General features: G+C 35.4%; 2 protein-coding genes across 4 annotated transcripts in view; both read left to right on the top strand.

Moving 5' to 3' along the window:
- Nucleotides 1-21,170, top strand: part of TRAK2 (trafficking kinesin protein 2) — a 65,373-nt gene extending 44,203 nt beyond the window's left edge. For all 3 annotated transcript variants that reach the window (XM_027053464.2, XM_027053462.2, XM_053215560.1), the window contains 10 exons: nucleotides 837-915; nucleotides 2,382-2,512; nucleotides 3,189-3,263; nucleotides 4,314-4,451; nucleotides 6,965-7,044; nucleotides 7,581-7,784; nucleotides 9,695-9,993; nucleotides 11,344-11,592; nucleotides 13,479-13,584; nucleotides 17,173-21,170. In XM_027053464.2, the coding sequence (XP_026909265.1) occupies nucleotides 837-915; nucleotides 2,382-2,512; nucleotides 3,189-3,263; nucleotides 4,314-4,451; nucleotides 6,965-7,044; nucleotides 7,581-7,784; nucleotides 9,695-9,993; nucleotides 11,344-11,592; nucleotides 13,479-13,584; nucleotides 17,173-17,851 (2,040 nt within the window). In that variant the 3' untranslated portion in view covers nucleotides 17,852-21,170. The remainder of the gene's footprint in view (nucleotides 1-836; nucleotides 916-2,381; nucleotides 2,513-3,188; nucleotides 3,264-4,313; nucleotides 4,452-6,964; nucleotides 7,045-7,580; nucleotides 7,785-9,694; nucleotides 9,994-11,343; nucleotides 11,593-13,478; nucleotides 13,585-17,172) is intronic.
- FLACC1 (flagellum associated containing coiled-coil domains 1) overlaps nucleotides 13,526-21,380 on the top strand; it is a 64,312-nt gene continuing 56,457 nt past the window's right edge. Inside the window, exon 1 of the mRNA XM_027053480.2 lies at nucleotides 13,526-13,584. The gene's annotated coding sequence lies outside the window, so the exon portion shown is untranslated. The remainder of the gene's footprint in view (nucleotides 13,585-21,380) is intronic.

The following is a 21,380-nucleotide window of genomic DNA, read 5'->3' as shown; positions in this document are numbered from 1 at the left end:
GTCCATGTATTGAGGTAAAATATGGCATAACTAAGGATTTGCTATTGACATTCCAATTAGGAGGTGATAGCAAAGGCATGTGTATTTGCCTTTCATTGTCATTTAGATCCCATTCATTGATAGCTGGATAATAGCAAACTGATAGATGAAATAGAGAAAGCCACAGCACAGAATATATATGTTAGGTAGTTTACACAAATAACTAAATAATTATAACTGTGATAAGAACTATGTTGGAAGATTACAGGGTTTCCTGAACTTGTGTAATGGGGGAGAATCGAAGTCCTACTTAAATGACATTTTAGCTGAAACTAGGGATTAGCCAGGCAGAAAAGTATGGTGGAGGGGAGGCATCAGAGAGAATGAGTAGGCATGTGCAAAGATCCTGAGAGGAATGAGGGGGAGATGTTTGTCATATCCTGTCCCATATCATTATTTTTATTTTTTTATTTTAGAGAGAGGAAGAGAGAGCACACATGAGTGGGGAAGGGACAGTAAGAAAGAGAGACAGAGAGAGAGAGAGAGAGAGAGAGAGAGAGAGAGAGAGAGAGAGAGAATCTCAAGCAGGCTCCATTCTCAGTGCAGAGCCCAACACGGGGCTCAGTCTCAACGATTGTGAGATCATGACCTGAGCCGAAATCAAGAGTCTGACACTTAACTGACTGAGCCACCCAGGTGCCCCCCCATATCTTTATTTTAGATAAAGCTTTTTGGGTTTTATTTTTCCTTTTCAGCTGGTGAACTTTTATCTTCAGATGAGAATTAAAGGTTTTTTAAGTTAATACTGTAAAGTATTGGAAGATATTATCACACACTGATTTTTTTCTTTCTTGAAGGCTTGTCACATAAAGACAGAAACTATAACCTATGAAGAGAAGGAACAACAACTTGTCAATGACTGTGTTAAAGAACTTCGTATGTATTATGCATTTTCTTTCATAGTTTTTGGGCAATTCTTTGATGGCATTTCACCAACTCAGAAGTTAAATCAATGATTTCAGTAGAGGCATCTCAAGAAACAATTTTAAATAATTACTGACAGTCTTGGAATATCATGTTGAGCCCACAACTCTAAGCAAAATACCATATGTACTTTTAAGAAATAGTTTTATTTCACATTGCCATCACTGTTAAAGAAAGGCCTATATTTCTATCAGTTGTAGCATGGTAGAGTGAAAATAGCCAAAGCTTTTATTTTGTCAATGGGGAAATAGTCCTATAAAGAATATGATTTGCCAAAGTTAGAAAACTTGTAAGTGAGAGAGCCAGGGCTTAAATGATGGCATAAAACTTTACCTTCAATGAGTATTTATTGAGTGCCAACTATGTGTCTATGAAGGAACATATTTTGGTTTGATGTATTATTAATTAAAATAATTTTTAAAAATAAATCAGAAAAAGGTAGGCGCTACTAGAGAAAGATACATAATTTCTCTGTATATCTATAACATTTTATGTTGAAAGAGAAGATATGATACATGATACCAATTTGTCTGGGCTGTTGGTGTCAGAATGTAATACCTTAGAGTAACAGAATTTTTGAGAACCACAAAGAATTTCAGTTGAATCTTCTCCATCAGCACTTCCATTATTCACATTTTATACTTTAAAAAACAAAAAGGAAATGACTTTCCCAAGAGCTTAGATCCCAATCTCCTGCCTCCTTATAGTATCCTTTGAACTGTTATAGAGCTTCTGTCAATTTTAAAATAGTTGTATATAACACTGAGAAATAGTTTTGCCACTTGAGTTTGATGTCAGAATTTTTATATGCAAAATTTCCTTCCTGCATGGAATTCTAAAGGTTCTATTTCATGTGCCTGTCAGAATGCTAGGCTAGAAGGATTTTCAGAGGCTTTATGCAGTTTGCTAGGTATCCCAGAAAGTCTCTCTTGTACAGAAACATCTCCATAGCTTTAACAGATTGTGACTGTTGCATTTGAAATGTTCCTTTGTTAAATTTGTTAAGTTTAATTTTGTTTATGAGATTTTATTGATGTCCCTGAAGAGTTCTGAAAGACATAAATGAGATTATGCCTTGGTACTTGCAAACATATATAATTCACCTATCTCTTTTCAGCCTTCTTGTCCCTCATAAAGAAAAAGATTGAGGCAAAACTTTTAGCTTGCTTGCCTTTACAAGTCACCTCTTTTAGCTTCATTGCCTCCTATTCAGTTCTCAGTATTAGCCTATTTCAGAAGGACCTTTATTTTCCTCTACTTGGTTATCTGGGTTTATTTTTTAAATTAATGTTAAAGAAAAATCCATTCATAATGTTGTCCAGTGTTTGTTACAAAGTAGGATTTAGCCTACAAGCCATAGTTTGCCAACACCTACCCTACATTTATATTAATTTTTAAGTTTTTGTTTTGTTTCCCAGGTGAAACAAATGCTCAAATGTCCAGAATGACTGAAGAATTATCTGGGAAGAGTGATGAACTGATTCGGTACCAAGAAGAGATCTCCTCTCTCTTGTCTCAAATTGTTGATCTTCAGCATAAAGTTAAAGAAGTAGGTTCATTCATTCATTCAACAGATGTTTGTTAAGCATTGGCCTCATACCGTGCACTCTGCTAAGTGCTAGATACATTAAGCAAAATAAACACACTCCCTACCCCTTTACAAGTGCTTTAATCTGATTACTGTTCTAGTCTTTCTGTGTTGTGAAATATGAATAACTACTTTCAACTTACTATTTCTCGTGGCCAGGTGGGGTTAGATTTTCCTTAGAAAGTTGTGATGTGAATTATTGACAAATGATCATTGTCCTCTGAATACCTTAATAGATTTTGTATTCTGCCCATTTTATTGCTCTCATTTGGCTTTTGAAGGGTTAGCTTTTTATAGGTCTCTAGACCGTACCCCTGACAGACACTCTTAAGATGTCTTTAAAAGGGGCGCCTGGGTAACTCAGTCGGTTAAGCATCCGACTTCATCTCAGGTCGTGATCTCGCGGTTCGTGAGTTCAAGCCCCACGTCGGGCTCTGTGCTGACAGCTCAGAGCGTGGAGCTTACTTCAGATTCTGTGTCTCCCTCTCCCTCTGCCCCTCCCCTGCTCACGGTCTGTCTCTTGCTATCTCTCAATAATAAGTAAATGTTAAAAAAAAAAAAGATGTCTTTAAAAAAAAGAGAGTAGCCTGTACTTTATATGGAAAGGCTTCACTTGTCTCTTTTAAAATGTTGTTAGCATGTGATTGAGAAGGAGGAACTGAGACTTCACCTACAAGCTTCCAAAGATGCCCAAAGACAACTGACAATGGAGGTAATCAAATCTTCCTTTATCTTGTGTAATATGGTGGGGAGAAGAATGAAGAGTTTTGTTTCATCTTCGTGAGTAAGAATGATTAAAGGTAATTACTGGATTTTAAATAGCAAGAGATTAAATTATGAGATCTAAGAAGTAAAGCAATTTAAAAATTCTGTCCCTAAAACTAATAACATGACATCTTTCTTGATTAATAGATATAAGATTCTGTAGGAATATGTGACCCTTTTACCAGTTTACCTTAACCCAACAGTTTTTAAAATAATTTCTAATAAGTGTTTTTGCAAATATGTCAGAAGAAAATACCAAAAATCTTTTGCTTTCAATCCAAATAAAAATTCTATGTATTAGATACAATTTGGTGGTTCCCTGGCATACGTTAAGAATCACCTGGCAGAATGAGTCCTAAATAGAGACTCCCAGGCACCAGCCCCAAAAGTTTCTAATTGAATAGGTTTAGAATAAGGGTCTAGAATCTACATGATTCACTCCACACACCACACTTGAAGAAATACTCTGAAAATTGTGTACTCTTTTACCATGCTTATGTATCTAACTATAAAGAAGATTCTGAAATAAGGGAGAAGAAACTACTTGTTTAGGATAATTGACCACCCTGGCATCATATACAATACTTTGTAGGCTTGATCTTGTCATTTACAGACTTCAGAGTGACATTTAAAAATATGCATAGCTAACATTATACTAAACCTAACTTGACCATAGCTATTATTCTTCCTCTATAAGTTTTTTTAAGGGTTTGAATATTGAATTGACAATAATTATGATTACTTCAGCTACATTTCAGATTTTTTGGGAATCATATTTATGTAGAATTCTGGCCAAGACATTCCTAATTCTGGTGACTTGAAATATATATGTATACACTCTCCTTGCTTAGTTTGTTTTGGAGTCTTTGTATTGAAATTGTTTCATGAGGTTATCTAGCCCTCTGGATAAAATTAATACTTATCCCAATGGGGTTTATTTTCCTGTTGTCATTTTGAAAATGAAATGAAGTACACTAATTACCATCCTTTTTTTCAGCTGCATGAGTTACAAGACAGGAATATGGAGTGTCTGGGAATGTTACATGAGTCCCAAGAGGAAATAAAGGAACTTCGTAGTAGATCTGGCCCTGCTGCTCATCTTTACTTTTCACAGTCATATGGAGCTTTTTCTGGGGTGAGTTTTTCTGGGAAAGATGTTACATATTTAAGGAAACTTTTTAAGATTAGATTGTCCTGAGAGTGATGTGGTTTCTGGTGGTATAAAGTATCTTGAGAACATTTGTTTCTGTCCTTGTTTCTGGAAGTCATTTATTCATTTAGGCTTTAATTTGTATATTTACATCTACCTTAATACTCTTACTTATGGTAGCCTTTCTTCTAATAGATGACCTTCCGGGTTTATTATAATATATGAGATGAACCCTAAGGAAATTAAGTTTAGGTCTGTGTACCATAGAGCTACTTAAACTTGGGTCATCCTTATCCTAGGCCCACCACATGCCACTTATTCAAATAGTACTCTGAACATCTAAAACCTATTTCAACAGATCTCAAGTCTCTTGGTATATTTCATGCTAGTTAGAGTGTAAGCCCCATGAGGGCAGGATTCATGTTTGTTTAATTCATCAATATATAGTATTATTTGAATTAAAGAGATTAATGAAAACTTGTGAGTCTATGCCAGAATTTATAATATTGGTTCAAAGAATTATTTTAACAGTCTAGTTTGTAAATACTTATAAGCAATTCTGTGAAATATTTTAAAAAACTGAAACTATAAATTATAGTAATTTTTTGAAGAATATGGGAGCAAGACTTTGGTTTTTAACTTTTTATTTTGAAGTAATTTTAAACTTAGACTAATACTACAAAAATAGTACAAAAACTCTCATATATCCTTCATCTAGATTCCCCAATTTTTAACATTTTACTACATTTGCCATATCATTCTGTTATATTTTTTCTGGACCATTTAACAGTAAGAGACACCCTATTAACTCCTAATACTTCAGTGTGTATCTACCATAAACAAGGACACTCCTATATAACTACGCTACAGCTGTCGAAGTCAGAAAACTGTCATTGATATACAATACTATCATCTCATCCACAGAGCCCTAAGTTTAAATTTTACCAGTTGTCCCAACAATATCCTTTGAAGGATATGTTGCATTTGGTTGTTTCAAAAGGCCTGTTTTACATGCCTTTCATTACCTTTGTAGCATGTCCTCAGTTTGGGTTTGTCTAATGTTTCCTCATGATTAGATTCAGGCAATTTATTTTTGGCAGAAATAATGCCATGTTCTTCTCAGTACACTGTAATAGGAGGCTCACATTGTCTATTTATCCCATTACTGATGATGTTAAATTAACTTTACTAAGTTAAGGTAGTATCTGCCAACTTTTCTATTCTAAAGTTAATGTTAATTGATAACTAATTAAATTAATGTTGCTAATTAACTTTACAATGATGAAAATTGGCAGGTGCTACCTTAGCCAAGTGATCAAAGTTACTATTTTGTGGGAAGATACTTTAAGACCTATTTAAATATCCTGTTTTTCTCAGCAAACTTTTATCTGCTAATTTTAACACCTAGGGATGGTTCGTATCTGACTCAGTTTTTACTAAGATGATTGCCAAATGGTGATTTTCTAATTCCATCATTTTTTCAACATTTATTAATCAACATTTTTTTGTCAGAACCTTTCTGTCTCATTTATTTATTCATTTGTTCATTTAGTTATGTCCATATGGACTCTTCCTATTTTAGTCAATGGATTACAGTCCATTATTACTAATTTTTATTTTGATATTTAAATTGTCCCAGATATGGCCAGCATGATCTCCTTTAAGTTCATCTTGCCCTTTTCCTGTCCCAGTCCTGGAGTCAACCATTTCTCCAAGGAGGTCTGGTTAGTTTTAATGAGGAATGATATTTAGAATTCAAGATCTGGGTCCTGTGTGTCCATTGCCACTAGAGTATCATTACTTCTAGTCCCTCTCAGCAGATAGAGCTAGAAAATATATGTATGTTCATGCATACACCCACTGAAACACATCCATATCTATGTTCCAATCCATATTTATGTTCATCTGTCTACATGTATTTAAAAACATGAGTTCACACCAGTATCTCCAATTCTAGCCATTGTCAGCCCAGCCTCACCGAGCATGGCACTCATGCCAGTTGAATCCTCATCTCTGACCAGGGAAAAGGAAAACTTGCTTATTTTTCCTTTAATGATTTTTCTACATTATAAAAGCCATACATGTTTATTATAGAAGTTAGAGATTACAGAGAAGCAAAAAGAAATTGTGAAATACTGTCAAATCCTGACTTCCAGAGAATTATTATTGGCATCTTGGTTTATAGCCGTTCAGATCTTTTGGTTTTTTGTGTCTACGTAGGTAATATATTCTGTTTATCATATTGGTTTTTCCCACTGCTCGCCTGTAAAAAAGATATCATGAAAAAGAAGTTGGTTCTTGTTTAAAAGTTACATTTCCAAAATGCCTCTTTTTTTTTCTTTGCATTTTGGCCTGTGCCTATTTTCTTGTGTTTTCTTTTATTGTAACACCAAAAGTATTGGACCCTGGAGACTCTGTTAATTCATGTAAGGATAACCCATTTCTCCTAACCATCTTCTTACATAATCAGTATAGTAATCTCACACTCTTTTTCTTAGGAATCCCTGGCAGCTGAGATTGAGGGGACCATGCGTAAAAAGTTGAGTTTGGATGAGGAATCTTCTCTCTTCAAACAAAAGTAAGTACAATCACATGTATTGTTACCCAGGCACTGGGATGGAATTAAAAAGAAGCCACAATCCAAAGTGATAGGTATTTTGAGAATTCAGTTGTAAATCTGCTTAGTATTCAGTTTTTTTCTCATAGTGCTGACATTTGGGGTTTTTTTACATATTTTTTAAATGTTTATTTATTAGAGAGAGAGCAGGCAAGCAGGGGAGAGGCAGAGAGAGAGAGAGGGAGAGAGAATCCCAAGCAGGCTTTGTACTGCCAGTGCAGAGTCCGATGTGGCGATCAATCTCACGAACCATGAGATCATGACCTGAGCTGAAATGAAGAGTCAGACATTTAACCAATTGAGCCCCAAGGCTCAATAGTCCTCACATTTGTGAGAGTGTTCTCTTGTTCTGAAGCTTATTTTCCAATAATTTCTCTTAAAATTTAGAGGCTAGTCAGGGTAGTTTTATTTTCAATGAATTGTACACGCGTGTCTCTTTTCTAAAGCACTCCAGTGGTAGACAGTGGCAATAATGAATACTACTTCTTTTTTGACAGAGCCCAACAGAAACGGGTATTTGATACTGTCAAGGTTGCCAATGACACACGGGGCCGCTCTATCCCATTCCCAGCTCTGCTGCCCATTCCAGGGTCCAACCGTTCAAGTGTCATCATGACAGCAAAACCTTTTGAGTCTGGTTTGCAACAAACAGAGGACAAAACCCTCCTGAACCAGGGGGGCAACTCAGAAGAGGTTTCAGAGTAAGAAATATAGATCATGGCAGTTATCGTGTATTTCTTATGGCATTGACATACCAGATGCTCATACTTATATTCCAGCATTGTTCTGTGCTATTCCAAGGAATTTCTGGAACTGTCAGTTTTCATTCAGTAATGATGCCCAATAGCATTATTTGTAAGACAGATCATTGACTTCATAAAAGTTTTTGGAGTAAAAAGGCTACATTTAATTAAGTATATTCAAAACAGAAGTTGCAATGAAGTGTAAAATTCTTTACTACTTTCTTCTTCAGTGTGGCAAAGTTTGAATCTAAATCTTCATGTTCTAAGTCAGATTTTTTTGAATCTGGTCATTGGCAGTTTATGCATAGCATCAGTGACACTTTCTCATAACCCATGCTCATAATCTCAACTGCTTTGGTGCCTTTAGGATAAACAATAAACTTGAATACTATTGAGGAAAAGTAGGTTGCTCTTAACTTCCTATTTGTTTAAACTTAGACTTTTTCCAGCTTTCATTAATTCATCTTATTGAATTATAAATAACTAGAAATTAAACAGCACTACTGGAAAGTCACCGAAGGCTTTCGAAAGATAGGTATTTTGTACCTGAGAGAAATCTTCCTAATGCAGAAATCTATCCTAGGACATACCAAATACCCAACAAGTATTAGCTGCTATCAGTAGTAGTAGTGGTGGTGGTGGTAGTGATGGTGTTTTTACCATTATTGAATCCTCTTTGTGGACTAGGAGCTAAATCTTATTTAATACTCTCAACAACCCTGTAGTGTAGGTACTATACCTTTTCAATTTACAGTTGAGGGAAGTGAGGCTCAACTCACTATGTAGGTTGCCCAGGGTCACTCCACATGAAGGTATTGGTCACATCACACTGTTGTAGGGTCACATTTCTGTAAACTACAGATTTGGTCCATGGATACACTTTGGTTCAAAAATAAAAATATTTGTGTTTCAAAAGAAAGAAAGAAAGAAAGATTTCTCATCCTGGGTTTTCTATTGTATTTCAGTTTGTATCTACAGTAGCTTTGTGTGTCAATACTGTGTCGTTGATCATAGTTACCTTAGGAAGAGATCAACAATCAGATCTCTGTGAATTCATATAGAGTAGCCAGGAGCAACTACAGTTTGGCTTGCTACTCTTTCTTTTGATATCAATTGTTAGATACCTTCGATTTCAAAAATATGGAAAGGGAACAAATGTGTTTACAGAACTATGAAAATATAGTATTTACAAATCTTGGGGTTTTTTTTAAATGTTCTACAATATTCGTGGAGGATTACATGGCCTAAAGCAAATTTTTTCACATTTTATATTTTGAAATTGTTTGTTTTGCAGTTAATGGCATGTCATAGTTTAATGGGTTGCATTTTTTCTTTCTTAGTAGTACATAAAATAATGGTACCTCTTGCAATCAATGGTTTTATAGATTCAATGCAATGTGATAATGTTTATTTTTCTGGCTACCTGAACTCAATTTATATAGTCATATCCGTAGTTTCATAAGTTAAGTGACTATACTTATCATGGTGAGCATTGAGTAATGTTTATAGTTCTCAAATCAATATATTATACACCTGAAACTACTGTAACATTGTATGTTAATTGTACTCCAAAAAAATTTTAAGTGAAATGAAAAATTCGTAAACACCACATAATAACCAGTATGTTTTTATTTATCTGAAGTTGCTTGAAATGATCCATAAAAAATGACATGTAGTATTAGTGATTTTGGTTTATTGTTATTATTTCTGTATTATTGACACCTAAGAAAAACACTTTGATATCTAGGAAAAAAATGCTTTGAATTTAATCAGTTTCTTAAACATTCACTATTGTAGAAAAGAGAAGTCTAGGTTGTGCTTCTCAACCTTACCCTTACAGATCTAGTCAGTGAATGATTTTCCCACAGGAACATTCAGAAGCTGGGTCAACCAGGACCCTCTGAAGATAGTGATTTGGCTACAGCACTGCATCGCCTTAGTCTGCGGCGACAGAACTACTTAAGTGAGAAGCAGTTCTTTGCTGAAGAATGGGAACGGAAGATCCAGGTTCTGGCTGACCAGAAAGAAGGGGTTAGTGGCTGCGGCACCCCCACAGAGAGCCTTGCCTCTCTGTGCACCGACCAGTCAGAGATCACAGACCTCAGCAGTGCCAGTTGCCTTCGAGGTTTTATGCCTGAGAAATTACAAATTGTCAAGCCCCTTGAAGGTAATAAATCAATAAGAGCCATTTGTAAGCCCTGTTGGTTATTAGCCTTTCCTTTTCCTGGAATTAAACCTTGTATTGTAATTATAAGAAGACTATGTACAAGAGATACTTTTATTATCCCTAAACCTCATTTGTGTGACAGTGTATTATAGTACTTTGTGGAAAAAGTGTGTGCAGAGATCTGCATTCTCCCATCATCATTCATCAGTATTTTTTTAATATAAATGTGATGGAGAAAGAGCAGTCTTTTCTTTTGTCCTTAGCTAAGAAATATCATTGACGGCAGTTTTTATGGTAAAACAAACGGGATATAATAAATAAATGAAAATAATATAGGTGTAATACTTTATCTCTACCTTTCTATTCAAAAAAAGAGTTCCTTACCCAGGAAGTGTCATTTACTTAGAGATGTGTGTGTCTGGGTTGCATGGTTTTGTTTTTCCAGTTTTTGCTAATTTCTTTTCAGTTTTTGTTCTCTCCTAAGATAGAATTTGAATTCAAAATAAATTTGTTTTATGGAATATTGATTACCTTCAAATGATTCTGTTATTATCATAAAAGAGTCTGCATTAGACAAAATTTTGAGTTGGTAATCTATAAGGAACCCTCAAACTCAAAGGTTCTATAAGTTAGTTTTATTCATTAATGATCAGTTCAGGTATTTGTCAGAGTTGCCCCCTTAGGATGAAATGTCTGTAGTGACATAATTAGACATTGCATCTCGTGCAGGTGCTTGGGATGGTCATTTGCCAGAGTTCATAGATAAGAACCATAGGGATATATCTTCCTTTTAGCATCTCCTTCACTTTCCTACTCTGCCTGAAGAGCCTGGGGAAAGGAGAGTCATGAGCAGGATGGGGAAGAATACAAAAAATAAAACAAAACACTGAAATTCAGGTGTCTTTTAATGTAGGAGCCTGGCTTTTGACTTCAAAGTTCATAAGCGTAGTTTCAAGCCAAGAAAGTATTGATTTTTGTTCACCTGGGAAAATACAGCCCCACCTCCGAGGTGCATATCTTCTTTCTCGTCACTACCTCAGCATCCTAGTTCCTATCAAGGGTGCTGCCTTGACTTTTTCACCCCTGCTTTAGGTGTCCTTTTTAAAGTTAACTTTTGAAATTGAAAGATTATTGTTCATACCTTTAGCATCTTGTCAGTCTTCCACAGAGAACTTCATACAAATTTTACCAAAACATTAAGACCGAATAAGTAGTTTTATTGTTAGCCTTAATATTTCACACATTATAATTTTAGCCTCTGTGTCAAGATTGAATACTTGTTGGGAAATTTAAAACATGCCTTGTTGTTTTGTTTGTGTGTTTGTTTGTTTGTTGGCCTTGCACGTTCAGGATCACAAACTTTGCACCACTGGCAGCAGCTTGCTCAACCAAATTTAGGAACCATTCTTGACCCACGACCAGGTGTCATCACTAAAGGCTTTACCCAATTGCCCAAGGATGCCATCTATCACCTCGCAGATTTAGAAGAGGATGAAGAGGAAGGTATCACTTTTCAAGTGGAACAGAACCCTTCAGTATCCAAGCCAGTAACAGGAATCTTCCTTCCACCCATTACTTCAGCTAGTGGTCCAGTTACAGGTAAGAATAGTGCTTGGTGAATGTAGTCCAATAATTTTGCATTCTGACTTAACAGTATGGTCGTGTGACTACCTTGATTTAAATCTAACTGGAATGTACTCAGTCTTTAACATAAGAAAATAAAAATCTATAGCAATAGTGGCCCTTCTCATTCTACTTCTTAACCAGCCTGCATAAGTAGATTGGGCAGAGAGAAAGATCAATTCAGTCAGTGGTTCATAAATCTTTTGAGCTCAGGATCTCTTTACATCCTTAAAAAAAATTGAGAATTCCAGAGAGTTTGTCTTTGTGAATTGTATCTATTGATATTTACCATGTTAGAAATCAAAACTGAGAAATTATAAAAATATTTATTAACTCATTTAAAAATAATAATTACATGCTAACACAAATAGTATGTTTTATGAAAAATAGCTCTTTCCTTTACATAGTGAGAAGGTATTGTTTTACAATTTTGTAAGCCTCTAATTTATGGCTTGAAAGAAAATATCTGGATTTTCATACAGCTTCTACATTCAGTCTATTATAGTATGTTGCTTTGCTTGAAGAATATAAAGAAAATGCAGGCTCACACAGAGGTGTAGGTATGAAAGGAAAGAGTATTTTAATAACCCCTTCAGGTATTTGTGAATATTTTTTTGATATTACACCAAAACTTGATAAGTAGCAGTTTCTTTGTAGCAATATGGAATCCAAAAACCTATCATACTTTGTTACATTAAAGTCTGTTGGTCTATCCTACACTTTGAATGCATCTTTTACCCATGCATGATTTTATAACTTCATGCACTAGTCATTTGGAAAATATTGGTTCTCTGAGTTATGCACATCTCTAAATGTTAACATATTTCATTATATAATATATTAAAATTACATTACTATCACCACCTATGTCATCAGATAAGTCTTTTACTATTATGAAGCTTTAAAGCTCCCAGGGATGGATATAAGTTCTGCAAAACTTGAATTTTCACTTGAAAGTGCAAGTGACAGCAAATCCTATAAGCTATTTTTATTTATTGAAGAGACAGGCTCACTACCTTCATTTCCAAGAAAATTTCTGCCACATAGCCAAGTCTGAACAACTAGTTTGTTAGTTGTTCTTTCAGTTAAAAATGGTGTTCCATGAGAAAATTTCAACTCAATTGCCCATGTGCTTTTTCCTCTAGATGACCATTGTATCTTGGTATGCAGCAGAGTGCTTAATACTAACTTCCCATTTAATCACACAGAATTTAAGATACAAGGGTCAAGATTTAATAAGTAGTTTTTACTGCTTCATCAAAGACGTTCTTGTGTGAATCTGGCTGCTTTTTTTTTTTTTTTTTTTTTTTTTGCTATGGTGGGTGAACAACAGTGAAAAATATTCACATAGCTTGGTGCCATTGCCTTGATTTGTGCTAAGGTGTCAGCAGATTTGCTCACCATTGCTTTTGTACCAACCATGCAAATGCCAACCCAGTCAAAAAGGCAAATAGCATCTTAGGGTTGCTATGAAAGTAGTTTTGACCTGTGGATTCCCATAAGGATCTGCAAACCACACTTTGAGAACTGCTGGAATAGTTTGACTAGAAAGATTGAACTGACTAGATCTTGTTTGGGATGTTGGGGGCGGGGGAGTTAATGTACTTTTTCAGAATGTGTTTTTTTCTTATTTCCAAGCTATTTTTAATCCCTTTAAATTACAGTTTTAAAGTATTGAAGGATTCAACTATGTACTAGCTAGGTGATACTAATACAATATTTGTGTATATTTCATTTCCAAATTTAGTGGTTTTTGTACAAAATACCCTTGATTAATGCTGTATTATTAATAGTGATGAACGTCTTACATTATTAACCTAGTCTTTTAATTTTTTTTGATTCCACAAAAATCTCTACTTCAGTTGCAACTTCAAACCCAGGAAAGTGTCTGTCATGCACAAACTCGACATTCACCTTCACTACCTGTAGGATATTGCATCCTTCTGATATCACTCAGGTTACCCCCAGGTAAGGGGTCTGGGCAATTTGAGGCCTAAAATTTCTTTCCTTTTGAAAACTTTGTTTTCATGAATTTACCTTTAAAATTACTTTCATGTAAATCTCAGATTTTTAATTAATGTTCTATGATCATTTGTCTTTAGGATATTTTCACATTGTATCTTCTCCTTTGATCATTGTAACTCTTCAAAGTGGCAGGGCAAGTGAGTATGTATTGCATAAGTGAAAAACTGAGACAGAGAAAGTCTAGGTAACTGGTCCAAGTCAGAGAGGTAGCAAATGACCCAACTGCAGCCCAGAGTAAGCCAAGCTCTAAGATTCAAGGGACTAGTCCTCAGCACAAGACTCCCCTCACTTCTGACACCACTTGCAAGTTCACAGGGTTCCCAGAACCATTCTCAGGTTTCATAATTTGCTAGAAGGACTCACAGAACTTTCTGAAAACATGATGCCCATGGCTGCTATTTATTACTGGGAATGGATATAGGTTAAAATTAGCCAAAAGAAGAGATATAATAGGTCAGAGTCTGGGAGGGTTCCACATGAAAAGTTTCCCTTGTCCTTAGGATTTATTACTTTCCTAGCATCGATGTGTGATAGTACGTGCAGAATATTGCCAACTAGGGAAGCTTACCCAAGCCTCAGTGTCCAAATTTTTTATTGAGGCTTTAGTGCATAGTCTATTGGTTGATTGATTGATTACCCATTGATTGATTACCCATTGAGCTCACTTCCAGATCCAGTGACCTAAAGTCTCCACCTTAAACCACATGGTTGTTCTCTCTGGCATGGCTAGTCCCCTCCCTAAAACTATTGGGTGTGGTCAGGCTCACCCCAAGATCTAGTGTGGCCAGCTTTCATCCTGAGCAAAGACACTTCTATCAGACATGGCATAGATTACTTTCCAGAAGCTTGAGGGCAAAGGCCAGAACCCTTTGGGCAAGGCCAAATTATTTACTACACAGGCTAGAACATGAATATTCTAACACATAATTGAGGGATCTTATTCAGCCATATTGCTGCTATTTCTGGCCCACCAATTCCCAAAAGAATTGAAGGTACTTTTCAAAGGTATAGAGAACATTGCAGGGATAATGTTAACTAGAAGTAGAGGAGAAAAATGAAGCAAAGAGGAATCAAAAGTAAGGATATAAAATGGATAGAATAAAATTAGTATACAAGTTGTAACATAAAGTCTTATATACTTGCTAGTGTGAACCATGTATCTGAGTCTTAACTTTCTAGCTGCCATTGTAGAGGGAAATAAGATTATGATTTACAAGGTATGTAAGAGCAAATCAATTATTTCGCAAAGCATTTGGCTTTCATCCAATAAAGATCTCAGTATAAGTCTGTAATGAACAGGCATATGTGCAATTTTTCTACTTTGTTCTTATAGTCAACAAGATAACAAGTTTATAGAATTGGTTCCTGGGAAGACTCTCAATACAAGTTGGTACCATCATATGAAGTGTACAGTTTGGGAAAGGACTGGCAGTTCTACAGTAAAGTAGGGACAGGGAGGTGGGAAACTAGGAATAGTCTGTAGATGGCATCGTATTAGAGATTCTTAGTTGGACTTGTTTAATCAAGAAGCCAAATATGTTTTTAGTTTATTTCTTTTATACTAGTTGGTACTTTAGAAGGTTCATTAATAAATTATGAATTTTAATAATTTTGTTCATAATCATTAGAATTTTGTTACCTTGATATAGTGAGTATTTTATGTTAAGTGAAAGTTTGTCTATTAAATACTGGTAACATTTGCTTAAGGGAGGAAAATTGTCTATAGAAGTCGCTTCTCTATTCTATCACCATTTCCTCGAGTACATGATTTCTTAGTTTTTTTCTTCCTTTCTAACAAAACATAAAATAAGAAAGTTTCTAATAGTTGTTAAAGCTTTTAATTATTTTTATTTTCCAAGAAACATATGTTCTAAGTCAAGGTTAAGAAACATTTGTTCCATGGGTATCCTTATACTACTTTTGTTTGGAATTAACATTCTTGAAAATGGACATTTAAAAAAATATTTTTTTTAATGTTTATTTATTTTTGAGAGAGAGAGCCAGAGCATGAGCAGGGGAAGGGCAGAGAGGGAGGGGGACATAGAATCTGAAGCAGGCCCCAGGCTCCAAGCTGTTAGCACAAAGCCCAACACGGGCTAGAACTCATGAACCGTGAGATCATGACTTGAGCTTAAGTCGGACGCTTAACCGACTAAGCCACCCAGGCGCCCCAAAAATGGAAGTTTAATCATTTCAACTTTTATTAGTTCTTAGTAATATAAAATTGAAAGATTAAAAGGAAATAAATTTCTCTTTAGAAGAGCGTCTTAGGTTTAATATAAAAGATTGTATTTTCTAAAAGGTTGGAGAATTACTTACTTATGGATTGTTGTCTCTGGTGTCTTTCACTTTATAGAATGGATATAGTAGTAAAAATTTCTGAAATTTACTTCCTTTAATATTTTAAAGTTTTTTTGCTTTCAATTTTATTTTATTTATTTTATTTTCAGCTTCACAGGTGAATTCTATGAAATATTTTTTAAATATAATTTATTGTCTACTTACTTATTTTTTAAATATCATTTATTGTCAATTAGCTAACATACATATGAAAAGATGCTCATCAGGGAAATACAAATCAAAACCACATTGAGATGCCACCTCACATTGGTTAGAGTGGCTAAAATTAACAACTCAGGAAACAACAGATGCTGGTGAGGATGTGGAGAAACAGGAAACCTCTTGCACTGCTGGTGGGAATGCAAAATGATGCAGCCACTCTGGAAAATAGTGTGGAGGTTCCTCAAAAAATTAAAAATAGAATCACCCTACGACCCAGCAATAGCACACCTAGGAATTTATCCAAAGGATACAGGAGTGCTGATTCATAAGGGCACATGTACCCCAATGTTTATAACAGTGCTTTCAACAATGGACAAATTATGGAAAGAGCCCAAATGTTCATCAACCAATGAATGACTAATATTTTAATTTCTTTTATTTCTTTTTTTTTAAACTTTTTTTAAATGTTTATTTATTTTAGAGAGAGAGAGAGAGAGAGAAAGTGAGTAGGGGAGGAGCAGAGAGAGAGGGTGACACAGAATCCGAAGCAGGCTCCAGGCTCTGAGCTGTCAGCACAGAGCCTGACGCAGGGCTCAGACCCACGAACTGTGAGATCATGACCTGAGCCAAGTCAGACACTTAACTGACTGAGCCACCCAGGTGCCCCTAATTTCTTTTATTTCTATCATAAAATTTAGTCATATTCCCAAAAATATATATTTTGAATTAAAATTTAAGAATAAAGTTAAAGTACAGTAAACTTTTTCATAACCTATGAAAAGAAGTATGTTTCATTGTTACAAATTACAAATAATTAACCAGTCATTGAAGTAACATCAAAAGTCTTACTCTTCAGATCTTTCCACAGAGTTTAGTTATTGATACATTGCCTGTGCCTCTATATTTACTGTGGATAACTAATGTGATTACTTTAAATGCTGTTTAGAAATTACTTTTATTTTTAAACCTCTCTTTCTTTCTTTCTTTCTTTCTTTCTTTCTTTCTTTCTTTCTTTTTTTCTTTTCAAAGTTCTGGGTTCCCTTCATTATCCTGTGGAAGTACTGGTAGCAGTTCATCAAACACAGCGGTGAATTCTCCTGCTATGTCCTATAGACTCAGCATTGGTGAATCTATTACCAACAGACGAGATTCTACTATAACATTCAGCAGCACCATGAGCTTGGCCAAACTTCTACAGGAACGAGGCATTTCTGCTAAAGTGTATCACAGCCCAATTTCAGAGAACGCCGTCTTCCAGCCTGTCCCCAAATCCCTGGCTATTCCTTCCACACCACCAAATTCACCATCTCACTCACCCTGCCCTTCTCCTTTACCCTTTGAGCCTCGAGTGCATCTCTCTGAAAATTTTTTGGCCTCCCGACCAGCTGAAACATTCCTCCAGGAGATGTATGGTTTGAGACCTTCCCGGAACCCTCCTGATGTTGGCCAGTTGAAGATGAACTTAGTGGACAGGCTGAAAAGACTGGGGATAGCCAGAGTAATCAAAACCCCTAATGCACAGGAAAATGGAAGAAGCCGAGAGGCAGAAATTGGTCTTCAAAGACCAGACTCTGCTATTTATTTAAATTCAGGTAGCAATTTATTGAGTGGACTGAGGAGGAATCAGAGTCTTCCAGTCATGATGGGTAGCTTTGGCACGCCTGTATGCACATCCTCGCCAAAAATGGATGTCCTGAAGGAAGACTGAAGTTCAGCAATTAACTGATCTCTTAAACAAATTAGCACATGAAGGATAGATTTGCACTGATACATGTAGTCTGGTCTGACTGAGAGATAAGGAATGTTGCAGATGGATTGTGAATGTGGAAAGGGGAAGTAGAAGAATGGAAACAGAATTGAGATGAGCCCCTAATGAATGAGGTCTAATAAATTGCAAGTATAGATGAATGAGTCATGAGTGTTTGGAGGCAGAAAAGGAAGAAAGGTTTAATATACTCCTTCAGTTGAATGTTCCTATCTTGAAAATAAAAAGTGACTAGACAATAAATTCAGTAATACCGAAATATGCCAGAGATACTAAACTTGCTAGAACATTTATTCCTAGTAAACAAAAGCAGGAAGAACCCAGGTTAGGAGATGGGAAGAAAAAGGGAGAAGCCTTGACCATTGCCTATAAAAAGCTGTACTGCAGGGTTGCTGAGGTAAGCCCTATCTGTTACTGAGACAAGGAAGATGCTTTTATGTTTTACCCTGTTAATGTCTGGATAAATTACATATCCATCAAATGGTATGTACACAGCGTTAGCAAGCAAGGAATTTTATCTTTTTCATAAAATCAAAATAGTGGAGACTCTCTTTTTGCTTTCCGTTTTCAAGCCTTTGAGCCACTGGGAGCCCAAACGACCCAAATTCCTTTTGTATTTGTGATTAATAAAAATTCATTTTTAAATTTGTATTTTTATACAACACCTCCCAAAAAACAATATGAATTGGGGGATAATGATGTCCTTTAAGAAGGAAAATATGGGTAAGTTGGAACCAAGGAAACTTGTTTTCAAAATATTTTATTTAGATAAGTACAGTGGCCAAGAAATATGAACATAATTACATGGCTTTCAAATTTCCTTGGAGACTGGAAGGGGTTAAACCAGAAGTGCAATCAATAGGAATTAGGGAATGTTGTGTATTTATGTCTGTACGTTTTTTTGTAAGTAAAGTTAGTTGCAACTAAACTTTTTCCAAAGTGCTATGCATATTTTTCATTAAAGATGACATGTATTTGCACAAAATTTCTCAGGCATATTAAATTATTATAAGCTGAAGTAAAACCCAGGTGCTTGCTTTGAGATTGTGGTTTTTTTTAATTGTAAAATTAAAATACATCGTCTTTTTCTTGGTATCTGTAGAATTAGAGAATGAACTTTTTAATGGGGAAGTCAAAGTTTTTGCTTTTTTTCTGGGAATCTTTTTTTTTTTTTTTTTTTTGTACAGATTCTATGAAATGGCAAAGTGAAACTCGGGAATTTGGTTTCAGCATTCATCAGTGTGACACAAGGCTGTGAATTGGGAAGAAACAGATCTGTTTTACAAACTGTCGCTAATCAAGGCCTATTCCTCATCATGACATGGCTTTCTCTAGGCAGTACAGTTCAGAAAAAAAAAAAAACCATTATATGAAAGGCATGATAGAGAAGAGATGAGGGTGGAGGCTAATTATTTTGTTATTAAAAATGGGAGGCATATTAAGTGATCTTTTTGGTGGTTAATTTGCAAATGTTTTGCTCCTTACTTCTGACTTAACTGGAAGGCAGTTTTGTGAAGCATTCTTGATGAGAGTCTTGCTCTGATTCCCATCCATACACCTATTCTCATGCCTGCAGAGGATCCTTACTTTCTCCTCTTGTGGTGCCTCTCTTACATAAAGAGCTATGTGTTCAAAAGGGTAGAAAAACCCACATGTGTGCATGGTAAGAATGTGTGAGTTTACCATGCTTTTTAGAAGCTTAATAAAACTTTTCTAAATTTCTTAAAAACAAAAAGTGAAAGTGCCCTTTCCGCCTTCTCTCCCCTTTTGTTAGTCATGCTGACATCAGCAGACCTTACATTAACATGTTCAGAAAGGATTCTAGCAGGTCTCCCATAAGTGAACATAAGTGTCCCTGAATGTGGTAGGCATTAACCAGAAGAATTCCATGTTTAAAGATGTTTAAATTTCCAGAATATTCCAATTCACTTCTAAAAAATAGTATTTGAGTTCTACTTCATAAAATAACTCTGGGGTGCTTATTTTAGCAAATTCGTAAAGCTTTTTATTTATTCTCTAAGAAAATAATCTTGCTGTTGCCAGTTTCCAAGAAACATCGGGAAATGGGTAAATGTACAGCCAGAGAGTAGTACAAAGTTATGAAATTATCAGATTTATGTATACTATATAAATAGCTGTAAACTAAGCTAGATTTTGGAGTGTTCTGTATAATTAGTATACTTTTTTAATAACTGATGCTAAAATGATCATTTTGGAGGCAGGGTGAGGGCATATTCACAGCCAAATAAGCACATCTAATTGAAGTTTCAGTTTTTGAAAACTAGATCGATGTTACTGTTTCACCAGAAACATAATGATTTGTATACTGGCACATACTTGTCTCTAAAAATGAATGTTTTGAAATTGGGTTTTACTGTTTTTAAAGATTCCATCTAAAATCATTTTTGGTACAGCCTGAGAGTCTCTATTCTAACAAAAGTGTGCAAATTATAGGAAGAAGACCTGGAGCCTTGTAGTAAGTTTCTCCTCACTTTATCTGTTACACTTGAGTACTGTTCACATTTTAGTTTTTCTGTATCAACTGTGTATGTACTTTTATGCCAATATAAGAAACTCCAATCTTTTGTTTCTCCTTTAGGAAGATTCTCAGTGATTATACCTCAGGTATTTCTAAGTATCCTACTCTCTATAGGAGGGATACCTTCGTGGGCTCAGAATGAAAAGTTTCCCTGAATCTGAATTATGATGATCTCAAATCTTACGTAATAGCCTTAGGAGTTGGTCTTAGGGAGAACTTCATGACCATTGTTAAAGTAGCTGTTGGTTTTTTTTTTAAGTTTTATACTCTGTGTTCTTGATTTGACATGAATGAACAGACGTTGGCAAAGGGAGGAAATAAGAGGCAGCTCACAACAAGAGCCTATTCTCTATAAAAGGTGTATTTTGTACAGTATTCATTCAAAGTTTGCTATTTTTTTTTTTTTTGACCGTTCTGATACTTGGTTACTAATATTGACTTTTGACATCTGGAACTAGAGCTCTCAAGTGTTTAATGGCCCACGCCTTTGATGTCAGATCCCACAGGCCTGCAGTCCCAAGTGCAACACCACAGTGTCTACAGCTGAGTGGTTGCATTGTGGAGCACAGCTGCCCAGGAGTGGTGTTGGAAGTGCCCTCTGGGGCAGCCAGGGAAATTCTATTGTTTGATATCTAGGGCTTGACTTTGTCAAACAGCTCTTTGTGCACCTACCTTTGCTTTGTCAAATGTAAATCAGATAATAAACATGAATATCTTCTTAAATTTTTGTCTTTTGGTGTTTTTGTCCCAGTGCTCTTCACAGATTATCCTGCATTGAGGCTTTCCTTTCCATTATGTTGGTTTTGGTACAGAAGACAACCTCTGTTTGCCAAAGCAATACAAGACAAACCAATTATAAGTCACATGTAGTAAACAGGTCTTATTATATTTTCTGAAATATGTTTAAAAAGAATAAAGGGAGTGTTATATATG

The sequence above is a fragment of the Acinonyx jubatus genome, chromosome C1, assembly GCF_027475565.1.
Source record: "Acinonyx jubatus isolate Ajub_Pintada_27869175 chromosome C1, VMU_Ajub_asm_v1.0, whole genome shotgun sequence".
Taxonomy (NCBI): Eukaryota; Metazoa; Chordata; class Mammalia; order Carnivora; family Felidae; genus Acinonyx; species Acinonyx jubatus.
Note: the sequence above shows the minus strand (reverse complement) of the source record. Positions and strands in the feature narration are given on the sequence as shown.